The sequence below is a fragment of the Vulpes vulpes genome, chromosome 12 (assembly GCF_048418805.1).
Source record: "Vulpes vulpes isolate BD-2025 chromosome 12, VulVul3, whole genome shotgun sequence".
NCBI lineage: Eukaryota > Metazoa > Chordata > Mammalia > Carnivora > Canidae > Vulpes > Vulpes vulpes.
The window spans coordinates 106,833,814-106,847,439 of NC_132791.1; the positions used below are offsets into that span (position 1 = coordinate 106,833,814).

Below are 13,626 nucleotides of genomic sequence, written 5' to 3' on the forward strand. Positions count from 1 at the left end.
CCAGAAGCAAAGTGGTGTTTCCTGGGATATAAAGGGGGGGAACACAAATAGGAATATCTCAAAGAACCAATATAAAAAATCACTAGTTGAAAACAGGGCCTGGGAAGTCAGGAACTGAGGGAATTTGCTTCCAGTTTATTCCTTTCTGTGTAGTAACAGCAACTGCTTCTTTGTCTCATTCTCCCTTTTTTTGAAAACTACTTTCTAGTTCTAACCAACTCAGTTGAGATAATTAAAGTTTCAGACATAGTTCCAAAATCTTAAGAGACGGACTAATTGACTAATTTATGGTCTGATGAACTGTACTGGGATGGTATTGGCAGGGACGCACGGTCTGGACTGGACAGAGAGATCCTAATGAAGAGTGGGTTCTCTAAGAATATTTGGGGAGTGGGAGGAAAATAATTGGCATTTCAAGATGGGAAAGCATCAGTTTGTCTTGGTTTGAGTCTCCTGAGTGATGTGATTTTTCTTCAGTACAGAGGCATGCAAGTAGGGTGGTATATTGATTTATTTAGGGGCGGGGGTTCCTGGATTGGTTTGGCAGAAGGTTAATATTTCAGGGAAATTAAGGGTACTGATATTTTTTAAAGTTCAAATGATCAATGACATGTTCATACTGGGTAGGAAGAAAAGAGATTGGAAGGGGACTAAGGACCCTAGTGGAGAAATATAGAGGGGAAATGGGGATCCAGTGTCTGAATTAGAGCTTCAATTGTCATGGAACATATGAACACTAGAGGGCTGGGTGGAGAGGAAGTTGGAGTCTAAAGATAAAAATTGGAAATTCTCTGAGGCCACATAGTTCCAGTTGATGAAAAATCTGTGGTATATCTCTGGAAGTAGGAGCATTATTTTACTTAATAAAAAATGTTTTGGGGATCCCTGGGTGGCTCAGCAGTTTAGCACCTGCCTTCGGTCCGGGGCGTGATCCTGGAGTTCCAGGATCGAGTCCCACATCAGGCCCCCTGCATGGGGCCTGCTTCTCCCTCTGCCTGTGTTCTGCCTCTCTCTTTGTTTCTCATGAATAAATAAATAAAATCTTTAAAAATAAATAAATAAATAAATAAATAAATAAATAAATAAAATCTTAAAAAATATATTTTGTTATGCTAACAGCCGTAAAAGTTTCACTAGCCCTTAATTTCATAAATCAACCATTAGAATAGGAGTTTAAAAAAAAAAATCTGTGATCAGCACATTGTTGTGTTGAAATTCCTTTTAGATTTTGATTAGTTGATTAGTCTCTCTCAGAGAGACCATAGTTAGGATTAGGCTCCATTGGTAAGCAATGACTTCTTTCCATTCCCACTGTAACCAAAGCTCCAGCTTTACATTATTGCAGTAGTTTCTTATCTAACATTCTCTCTAAGTTGTACCAAAATATTTTTTTCAGTACATTTACTTTTGTAACCAAACCTATTTCTTTTATAGTTTAAGCCTATCCTCAAGGTAGAAGAAGGTCAGAAAAATCAGATTGCAGTCTGTTACATTTAGGTCTGTCTTCATTTACTTGCAGAGAGGGAGCCGTATACCTGTCAAGCTGCTTGAAACCTATTCCCAGGAGCTATTAGAGTTAGGACAGGCCCCAGACTGAATATATAGGTATAAATTGGTGGTGAGCCAGAATAAGTTGTGAAATTTTTAGGAATTTTGTAGTACAATTGTGAAACACAGCCGCTATTAAAAATTAAAGCATATAAATGTACAATTAAGTGCTTTATATTAAAAACAAAGGTAATAAATACTTAAAATTTCATTAGTAGTTATTTTACTATATTTTATTGTTATCTGTGCTCCTAAGGTATTTTCCATTTAATGTTATGTATCCTATAAATACTAGCATAACAGGCTATTTTGTGTCTCTTTTCAGCTCTGCATTCAGTTGTATCATGTTAGTTGCTTGAAATCAGCCATGGTAGGAGTATTTATAACAGGGATTCTGGCAAATGTTGTAAGTCAAGGCCTTTCCTCCTGAAGGGCCAGTTGTACAACTTTGACCAGCACCCTGTGGGATATATAGTAGTCCTCCCTTATCCACAGGGATACTTTCCAAGACCCCCAGGGAATGCCCAAAACTATGGATAGTAGTGAACCTTATATATACTGTGTTTTTCCTATGCATTAATACATACCTAATGATAAAGTTTAATTTATAAATTAGGCACATGAAGAGACTTACAATAATAATAATAATAAAACAGAAGAATTATAAAAATGTAGTAAAAGTTACGTGAATATGGTCCCTCTCTCAAGATATATTTACTGTACTTAATCCTTCTTGCAATGTTGTAAGATGATAAAATGCCTATGTAATGAGATGAAGTGAAGCGAATGTGATAGAACATTAGGCTGCTGTTGACCTTGACAACGCAAGAGGAGGCGGATCATCTGCTTCCAGACCATGGTTGACTGTGGGTAACTGAAACTGAAACAAAACCTGTGAATAAGGGTGGAAGGGGGACTACTGTCATAATATCGCTTGCTTTTTCTAACTTTTTTTCAAGACTTGGAGGAAAATTACTATATTGAAAGGTTTTTTTTTCCTTCCAGTAAGCTCATCCCTAACCTGTTGCAGCCTTATCTTTACATTGTTCTTTTCCTCCTTTTACAAGATTTTTATTACCTACTCCTCCACCCTGTGAGCCCTAGATATTGGTCTTTTCTCTCTCCTTATTGCTGGAGTTGAATCTCATTTTGATCCCTGCCAATATACCCAATTTTCCTCACCTTTCTCAGCCATATAAATTAGAGCTTTAGGTATTGTCACTGCTGGCGGAAGGAATAATATATGAAACAGGATGACATAGTTTTTCATTACCAGAGTTCCAGTCACTGTTAACATTGGACATTTTGAGTTTATCAGAATTGTTTATATTTGGTGAAATACTAGCTTAAGTATGAATCAGAAAAGTGAATGTTCATTAATTGTATTTTTAGGGTTAGTTACTTTCTTTTTTTCCCCCCTGGAGTTTAGTGGCATTCTTGTGTATATTTTCAAGAGAACACAGCTTCATGTTTTGCGATGGAAATTTTATAATAGGAAAATAGAATCTATTTGCCTTTCACAAATTTCTAGAATCATCTCTCCCAATAAAAGATTTATTAACAGGAGTGCTTTTGGTTTCAAGAAACAGAAAAGTGAACAGAAAAAGTGATTGATTGCCTCTGTTGAGTTAGCAACTTAATGATGCTAGGCAGGAGTTTTTAAGATTCTCTTGGCCTGTCTTTTAAGTTCTAATGATGGTTGCTACAGATCCAGTCTTGATACCTGCATCACAACAGGAGGAAGGAGATAGAATAGTAGCAGTAGAGCTGTATTTGAATGTGCTGTGGCTACAATCGGTTGCAAGGAGTCTGGGCACTGAATATGTTGTTTAGCTAATAGTAAGATTATACTTCATCCTTAATTATACTTATGATAAAGAGAGACAAGTGAGCAGGAATTGGAGAGAGGCATTAAATGAGACTACCATGGACCTCTACATAGTACACAAGAGCTTGTTCACTCATACATCTAAACCTAATGGACTGAGACAAATTAAAAATATGCAGATGTAGCTAATATATATGATATAGTTCTCCAAAGAAGTTCATTAAGCTTTGTTCAGTCTAGGAAGTGATGGAAAACTAGTTTTTATTTGCTGAAAGATAATTAGCGTTTAGAAACTAGATTAGATACTTTCACACAAATTATTGTGGTAGCCAATGTTATCCCCATCTTTACAAATTAGGAAACTGAGACAGATGTTAACTAATTTGCTCCAGATCACTGAGCCTAGTAAATGGACAGGCCAAGTTTAGAACCTGGTCTTTTCAATCCAGAAAATTGCAAACAAACGTTTATAAATCGAAATGAATTCTAATTTTATAGAAAGAGTATTTGATGGGAAAAAAACTTAGTCCGCACATGCAGAAGGAGCTAAGTGTTATGTGTCATCTACTTAATGGAGGAGCCTGAGCCCTCTAGGCTTGTAGTAGCTAGTGTATTGGATGCTAACACTTAGTGGGTGCTTACTATATGCATTTGCTTATACTGATCCGTTTAGGTTTTTGTTTTTGTTTTTTTAAAAGATTTTATTTATTTACTCGTGAGAGAAACAGAGAGAGGCAGAGACATAGGCAGAGGGAGAAGCAAGCTTCCTGTGGGGAGCCTGATGCAGGATCCCAGGACCCTGGGATCGCGACCTGAGCCCAAGGCAGACACTCAACCACCGAGTCCCAATCCATTAAATTCTTATAACATATAACAATCCTTATGTACTAGGTACTATTACTGTGTTTAGATGAAGAAACTGAAAACAGGGAGACTAAGTCACAAACCTGATCTTGCAAGTAAAAGACCTAGAATTGAACCCAGGCATTCTTACTTTTGAGGCTGTGCATTAACCATGACACCATCTACCCTCCTATAACTGATTTGTGTAAGAGAGAATGAGAAGGATTTCTCAAGGTGATTCTTATCTGGTTCTAATCGATCTTGGAAGAATTTCTACTGGTTTAGCTACGTAGGACGTTGAATTATATATGGCATGAAATTTCACGAGTAAAATGAACACTTAAAGCTTCATTTTGGAAGGCAAGTCATAAGGACTTTAAGAATTCCAAATTCAGAGATCTTTTAAGCAAAACTGATACCTTGTTAATAACCCCTTTTCAGCTCATGATAACTGGTTACATCTTCATAATTTTAAGAACTACCATGGAATATCGATCCAGAAGTTGGAATAAGAAAGCAGCAAATGCATATGTGAAAATAATCCCATACAGATAGAAATTATACAGCTCAGAACTTGATGATGAATCATAACTTTTGGAAGACCATTCTATTCTTCCCAAGTCTGTCAACAGAGGGATGTAAAAAGTGATGTAGTTTTCATGTTCAGTTTCAACATCTGTTGCATGGTAGCCTGATTATATTCCTATCTAAGGAAACATCTATAAATATTGGCAAAGACCTCCTTTTTACTTTTGTTTCCAGGCTGTTTATCTCTGTATTTATTCTCTTGGCTATATAGTGTATCTCTGTATGATCTGAGTGGTCTGTGGGTGAGCTCGGTATTTTTCTGATACAACTACTTTGGATTCCTTACCTAACAGCATAGGCAGTTCTGCTACTAGGTAAACGTGGCGTGTTTCTCAAAGCCAGGGTCTGTCATTACTGCTGAGATTGGTTGGTTTCTTCTCTTTTGCTTTCCCACTTATTCATATGCTACTAGCTCTTTCACAACAGTAGATACTGGGATTTGAAATGAGTGCTTGTTTCACCAATTTATTTTTGTCTTGTCATTTTTTTCATGAAACCTGTGAAAGAATGAAGGAAAAACTCACAAAAAATGTGAATGTGGTTTAGTGTTGATTTTTTTTAAAAATTAGGGAGAAGACAATAAATGTAAATGTTGGTCTTAGAGATACCAACACAACTAAGTTGAAATTTCAGCAACATAAGTTAGTAAGGTAAAAATTGTATGTAGTCCATGTATAGCTTGGTATTAGATTAAATATTTTAATTGGTGTAAAGAAAAACTTTGGGAAATTGAAAGCTAAAACTGAAAAAAAAACAGACTTAGATATTTGAACTAATAGAACACAACTCTGTATACACATAGCAACAGATTGTTTTATTATTTGTTTGTGTAATTGGTATCATCTGTGATTTAGAGTCTTGGAATAATAGAATCCTTTGGGAGGGTACTGTGGAGTACATTACTGGAATTGAATTGGCAGTGTTCACACACTGGTCTATGCTCCGGTTTAGAATCCTCTCTTTGCTGCTTTTCTTCTTTAGGTGGGACTCTTCCCTGGACACTGTGTTGAGTTAATTAATCAGAAAGTTCCCCAGTCAGTGACCAACTCAGTGCCAAAACCAGGTGAGTATACTCTTCCATTAGTGTGGTTATTTTATCAACTGCTTAAAGAAAGAGATTTTCTCTTTTCATTAAACACATAGTTTGGTTTGCTGTTCTTTCCACTTACTGACATAATATGCATCCTTAATTTTATGTGGTTTTGATTTTTAATTTATTTTTATTTCTCTATTGATCATGTCACAAAGGTGCATTCAACATTTTAGATAATTTCAAAGAACTCCTTGGTCCATTAAGCCTTGTCATTATTTGTTTTTATAATTATTATAGCTTATTGAAGAACACAGTGATAAAGGAAAAATAACAGGTTTAAAGAACTCACACAGATGGTATGATTAGCTGAAAATTAATAACTTAAAGGGAATGTATATTTTATCAATGACTATGAACATCAAACTATTTTATTTTTAACAACTATTTTCAACAGCATTTTTCATTACTTAGTATATTTACAGTGCTTTGTAAATATGTGGACTGTTTTGTGAATAAATAAAGCAGTGTTACAGGGGGGTGGAAATCAAGAAAATGGAGGTTTTTGTTCTTACTGGGGTGATTTAATCTAGGCAAATTCTATAGAATACTTAGCCTAGAAGTTTTTAGTGTGATACAAATTGTTTAAAGGAAAACAAAGAATTTGGAGACAAGAGGAAGTAATTGAATTTATTTCTACTTGTATTATATTCCCTTTGCCTTTCTCTGCCATCCTCCCTACTCTGCGCCAGTAGAAGAAAAATAAAAAGAAATCTGGGGCTCAGAATTTATTTGGATTGCTTTCCTTAAAGTATTTTCTAGGGTTAGGACCTATTTGTAAGAATTAGGGGGTAAAAAAGCTTATTTAGTATTTTCCTGCCTCTGTCCCCAAAGCACACGTCAGACTTATAGTATTTTTTTTTTTTTTTTTTTTGCTTATAGTATTTAGGTAAAGGTAAAGGGCAATAACCCCTTTTGAAGCTTATTTCTTCACAGGAGGTTAGGAATTTTAAAATTTTAGGCAGGCTCTCTTTATTGTTTCGTAGAGAAAAATCCTTCAGAGTTATGTTCTCTGACGTTTTTCTTGAGCCAGGATTCTTAGTCTCTTTTCAAGACATCTTTATCCTCTGTTTAATCTCCCTTCTTTGGGTAAACACTATTAAAAAAACTTTCTGGGCAGCCCGGGTGGCTCAGTTGTTTAGCGCCACCTTCAGCCCAGGGTGTGATCCTGGAGACCCAGGATTGAGTCCCACATTGAGCTCCCTGCATGGAGCCTGCTTCTCCCTCTGCCTGTGTCTCTGCCTCTCTGTCTCTCTGTGTCTCTCATGAGTAAATAAATAAAATTTAAAAATAAATGAATATCTTTCTTTAAAAAAGAAAATAAATAAGAAAACTTTCTCAGTGGGTACTTGCTCAGTAAATATTCATTAGCAGTTGTGATGACCATAGGTTTCTTTCTCTTTTAAATATGGCATCATTAACTTCAAATCCAATATCCATTAGCAGGAAGTATCCCAGTCCCTCCTTCCCCCTGGCCCTAGCAGCTACTAGTCTACTGTCTGTTTCTATAGGCTTCCATATTTCATACAAACAGAATCATATAATATGTTACCCTTTGTTATTAGCTTCTTTGACTTAGCATGTTTTCAAGATTCATTTGTGTATCAGAATTTCATTCTTTTTTATGGCTAAATAACATTCCATTTTATGGATATACTCTAGTTTGTGTATCCACTCATTTTGAGTCATTTCCATTTTTGGCTATGAGTAATGGTGTTATGAACACTGGTGTACAAGTTTTTTGTTTAGATAGATATTTTCATCTCTCATGCATGTGTCTAGGAATAAAACTGCTGGGTGATATGTTAGCTCTGTGTTTAACCTTTTGAAGAACTGCCAGATTGCTTTACAAAGTAGCTTACCATTTTACAATACCCCTGGCAGTGTATGAGAGTTTCAGTTGCTCCATATCCCTGTTGCTGTGTTTTTGATTATTGCCATCTTAGTGGTTATGAAGTGGTGTATCTTGTGAGTTTGATTTGCATTTTCCTGATGACTAAATGTTGAGTATCTTTCTATGTGCTTAAGTAGCCATTTGCATGTTTTTGGAGAAATACCTGTTCAGATTATTTGCCCATTTTTTAATTGGGTTGTCATTTATTATTGAGTTGTAATTGTGCTTCATATATTCTAGATACAAGTCCTTTATTCGGTAATATGATTTACAAGTGTTTTCTCACATTATGTGGGTTGTCTTTGCCTGTTTTTATTCTGTCCATTGAAGCATCAAAGTTTTTAATTTTGATGAAGCTCGATATATTTTTGTTGTTGTTGCGTATGCTTTTAGTGTCTTATCTAGGAAGACTTTGCCTCACCTAGAGTTGAGATTTACTCCTCTATTTTCTTCTAAGAAGTTTATAGTTTTATGTCTTAGATTTTAGTTTAGGATTCATTTTGAGTAAGTTTTTGTGTCTGATATAAGGTCCACCTCCATTGGACATCTAGATATCTAGACAGCACTATTTGTTGAAAAAAAGGTTGTTCTTTCCCCCATTGAATTATCTTGACTCTCTTTTAGAAAATTAATTGACCTTAGATGTGTAAGTTTACTTTTGGACTTTTGATTCTATTCCAATGATCTAAATGTCTATCTTAATACCAGTACCACCATGTCTTGATTACCTTTGTTTGTGGCAAATTTTGCTCTTATTTTATTCTTTCTCTGGAATGATTTAGCTTTTTTGGGTCCTTTTAAATTCCATATGGATTTTAGAATCAGCTTGTCAGTTTCTACAAAGAAGTCAGCTGGATTTTGATAGGGATTGTATTGAATCCGTGTATCAATTTGGGAAGTATTACTATCTTATCAATATTTATTAAGTCTTCCAATCCATGAACATGGGATATTTTTCATTTATTTAGACCTTCTTTAATTTTGCTCAGTGTTTTGTAGTTTTTAGAGTATAAGTTTCCATTTTTTTGTTAAATTTGTGTTTTTCTTTTTGATGCTATTGCAAATAGATTTATTTTCTTGATATCATTTTCATATTCATTGCAAGTACATAGAAACAATTATATATACTAGTCATGTATCCTGAAACCTTGTTGAAATGTTTATTCTAATACATTTTTTTAGTTGGATTCCTTGGGATATTCTATATACAAGTTCAAGTCATCTGTGAAAAGCAATATTTTTACCTCTTCCTTTGCAATCTGGATGCTTTTTATTTCTTTTTCTTGCCAATTTCCTTGGCAAGACCTTTAAGAATGGCCATCTTTGTCTCATTTCTGATCTTAGGAGAAAGCATCCTTCATTCACCATTAAGTACGATGTTAGCTACGGGGTTTACATAGATGCCCTCTATAAGATTGGAGAAGTACCCTTCATTTCTTAGTTTGTTGAATGATATTATCATGAAAGGTGTTGGCTTTTGTTAAATACTCTTTATCTGTTGAAGTGATCATGGGTTTTTGACTATTTTGAAGTTATTAAATTCAACATCAAAAATTTATTATGGTTTCTCATGCATTTTTTATATGTTTCTGTTGTGAAAACTTAACTTGTTAGGTATTAGGTGTCATTCTTGATAATTCTGCCTCAGAGATATAGTGTAAACTCAGTTTTTAGTTAAAAAATACCTTAATATTGGTATTAAATTGTATCAATTAAATACTTTTTCATGTTTTGAATGACAAAGTGATATTTCTAATAATGATAACCTCCAAAAGCCTTTAAAACTTGAGAACATTACTCAGTTATTGATAGTTTTGGAAAATAAGTTTCTATTAATAGACCTGTATGACATTGTTAATTTTAAATTAGTGATGACATACAATGACAGCATACCTTCACAAACAATATTTTATCTTTTGTGAGCAACATTGCAGGGTTGGCATAAGGAAATGTGCATTCTTAATATATTTTGAAAAGGATGATGTGAATTCTATCAGCCTCAGGCTTGTTTCACACTTTAAAACTGTCTTTGCCTACAGTATAAACAACTTGAATGTTCTATTTATTTTTAACATTGCCATCTGTTACTGTTAGATGCCAAATCTGAAAGATGCAGCTATAGTTTGAGACTGAAATTTAAAGCTCCCTATATTATTACACAACAAGGGCAATAGGAAAAATTTTCCCTTTGGAGCTCCTCTTAATGTTCTCAATATGTTCAATTATTTGTGTATATAAAAATAAAAATCAATGAGTCACCATGTCCTGACCAAGAAAGCAAGCATCCATGCTGCCTTAAGAAAAAGGTGTTGTAAAATGAGATTGAAGGAGGAGGAAGGGAGATAAGAAGAGGAAAGAAAAGAAGAAGAAAGAAGTTTGTCTATAAGAAATTGACAGTTTAGTCACCATCGGTTATGGTTTGATAGAAGATGAGGTTGAGGTCGGAGAAGGGAAAGTAAATGTGGTTTTCTTTGTGTTTATCCTATTTGGAGTTTATGGAGCAGTTGGTTTTATTTATTGATCACTTTCTTCAGGTTTTTAGTTTTCTCAGCTATTATCTCTTCAATATTTCTCTTTCTCTTTTCCTGTTTTTCCTTTCTCTTTCGGTTTTTCCTTTTCTCTTTCTTTATCGGTTTTACTCTTTGATATTGTCTCACACATCCTCTTCTCAGTTTAGATACTTTATATTGACCTGTCTTAAAATTCACTGGTTTTTCTCTCCCTGTAGGCTTCTCTTAAGCCTGTCTAATGAACTCTTCAATTCTTACATATTTTATTTCTTGGATCAACATTTGTCTGTTCTATAATTTCTATGGTGGAACTCCTCATTTTCTCACATTATCTACCTTTTTGTGTAGACAAAAAGAAAAAAGAGCGGTGGAGGAAAGAGAGGGTAAGAGAAAAGCAAAGCAAAGCTTATTTTCGAAACATGAACTTCTTAAAATGTACAACTAGGGAATTTAAACAAAATGTTTCTTCTGAAAACAAAATTTGGACAGAAATTTTAAAATACCTCTTTGAAGCAATGGAAAGTTAATAAGGCAGTAAACACTTACTGAGCTAAGGTTAAGCAGAGAAAGGAAATCCTGAAGAGTAATCCATGTATTTGGAAGCATTATTCCCCTAGTGTATCTCCTGATGGAGTAGAGAAAGTCACAGTGCCAGGGGAATAGAAATTGGAGTTCAGAGCCCAATGGGGCAGAGTTGCTGATAAATGCCCCAAGTTTTGAGTTAGGATTTTTGTGAAATTGACAACCAATCCTAAACTGATTCTAAAATTTATATGGAAATGCAGAGCCCTAAACACACAAGACTTACTATTTTAAACATCAATATTTGTTGGGTTTTTAAAAAGACTTATTTATTAGAGAGAGTGAGAGTGGTAGGAGCAGGCAGGGAAAGAGGGAGAGAGAATCCCAAGCCAACTCCTCTGTGATAAGCGCGGAGTGGGGCACAGAGCTGAATCCCACTATCCCAAGATCACAACCTGAGCCCAAACCAGGAGTTGGACACTCAGTTGACTGCACCACCCAGGTACCCCAGACTTATTTTTAAAACTTTGCTTATTAAGATGATGGTATTGGGATGCCTGGGTGGCTCTGGTTGAGCGTCTGCCTTCAGCTCAGGGTGTCGTTCTGGAGTCCCGGGATGGAGTCCTGCATCAGGCTCCCTGCATGGAGCCTGTTTCTCCCTCTGCCCATGTCTCTGCCTCTCTCTCTCTCTCTCTCTCTCTCTCTCTGTCTGTCTCTCACAAATAAATAAATAGTAAATAAGATGATGGTATTGATTCAAAGGTAGATAAATAGATGAGTGGAAGAGAAGAGAGTCCAGAGACAAACCTGTGAATGTATAGATACTTGATTTATGACAAAGGTGGCATTGTAGAGCATTGTCAAAAGGATAGTCATTTCAATAAATGGTGCTAGGTTACCTTGAGTTTTATATATTTATGATTCTTATTTAATTTGGTATACCAAATAATTTCCAAGAGAATTACAGATCTATATGTGAGAGGTAAAACAATAAAACTTTTAGAAGATAATATATAGTAGAGTATCTTCATGACCCGTTTTCATGATCTTGAGGTAGACCTAAGCAGTAATCATAACTGAAAAGCTTAATAATTAAACTTAATTAAAGTTCAGAACTTCATCCTAATGCCCTTATTAAGATCTGAACAGGGCAAGTCACAAAATGAGAAAGATATTTGACAAAGGTCACATAACACAAGTATGCAAAGAGTCAATAAGAAATAGACTAATAAACTGATTTAATTGAGTAAAAACTTGAACAGGTACTTTAGTAGGCATATGACAAGAAGGTCAACATCATTAGTCTTTAGGGAAATGCAAATTAAAATCTTGCACTCTTTAATGCATACCCACCAGGATGGTTAAAATATAAGAATAACAATACCAAAGGTTGGCAAGGATATATACATCAGTAGGAATTCTCACACGCTGCTGGTAGGAGTGTAATGTGGGACAATCATTGTTTGGCATTATATACTGAATTTGACACACTCCATGTGATGCAGCAGTTTCACTCTTAGGTATATATAGAATGTTTATAGCAACTTTAGTCCTAATTCTCAAAAAACTTGAAAAACTCAAAGGTCTATCTATAATGGAATGGATAAATGAAGACATATTCATTGAATGGATTCTTCTATACCAATGAAAATGAAATGAGTTATGGTTATATGCAATAATACGGATGAATTTCACAAAAATAAATGTTGAGTTGAATAAATGTTGAAGCTTGCAGTACATACATACATATGCTGTATAATTCTACATGAAGAGAGAGTTCAGAATCATAGAGTCAAGGCCATTCTGTAGTGTTAGAGGTCAGAATGGAGGAAGGGGATAGATGATTGGGATAGGTAGGAGAGATGATTCTAGAGTACTGCTAATGTTTTGTTGATCCTGGTGGTGATTATACAAGAAGGTAATAATGTTGAGCATCTTTTCATGTGCTTATTGGCCATTGGTAGAGAAATGCCTTTTGAAGTCCTTTGTCATTTTTGAATTGGTCACTTTGCATCTTTTAAGTATACCTCCCATCCAGATGAATGTTCTTTGCAGTATTGCTTTATTATTCAAATGTTGGAAATCACATTTTCAAAATGGATTTGGCATTTCCATACTGTGAAATACTCTGCAGCCATCAAAAACAGAGGTAGAGGTGTATGGAATTTTTTTCTGTGGTGTATTATTAAATGAAAAAGCAAATCACAGCATAGTATAGCCCCACTGTAATTTCATAGAAGAGGATCTAGAAGGATACAAGCTTGATTTGAAAGGGCAATGAGATTATGGAGATAGCAAGAGACATTTCATTTTTTCTCTGTTTACTTCTCTATTATTTAACTCCTTTATAGTAAACATGTGTTACTTTATGAAATATGAAAATATTATTGTATTCCCCCTTAACGCCATCCTCCTCAATGCAACCACTCCATAAAATAGATATTTTTTGACAATAGCTTTAACTTTGACATTTTATTCAATTTATGTTTATGTGTGAAAAGCAGCACATTTGAAGAAACAAGAGCATAGGCTCCAACCTTAAGTTTTAATCCTCGTGCCACACTTTACTCTGGGTGCACATCATTTGGTTTCTCTGACATTTAATTACCTTACCTAAAAAGTGAGGCAAGATTCCTTTGAAGATTAGGGATAAGGCTTTAAAGCCCCTGGATATTTAATAAATGTCAGCTGTATTATTTATTGATATATGTTTATCTGCTGATATATTATTTAAGTTCCAGTGTCACCACTGGATTTAGATTTAGTTTCTGTAGATATGAAATTAATATATTATTTGTTGGTA

General features: G+C 34.8%; 1 protein-coding gene across 23 annotated transcripts in view; it reads left to right on the top strand.

Moving 5' to 3' along the window:
* Positions 1-13,626, top strand: part of ARHGAP32 (Rho GTPase activating protein 32) — a 322,644-nt gene that overhangs the window by 247,953 nt on the left and 61,065 nt on the right. For all 23 annotated transcript variants that reach the window (XM_072729366.1, XM_072729354.1, XM_072729363.1 and 20 more), the window contains one exon: positions 5,789-5,870. In XM_072729366.1, the coding sequence (XP_072585467.1) occupies positions 5,789-5,870 (82 nt within the window). The remainder of the gene's footprint in view (positions 1-5,788; positions 5,871-13,626) is intronic.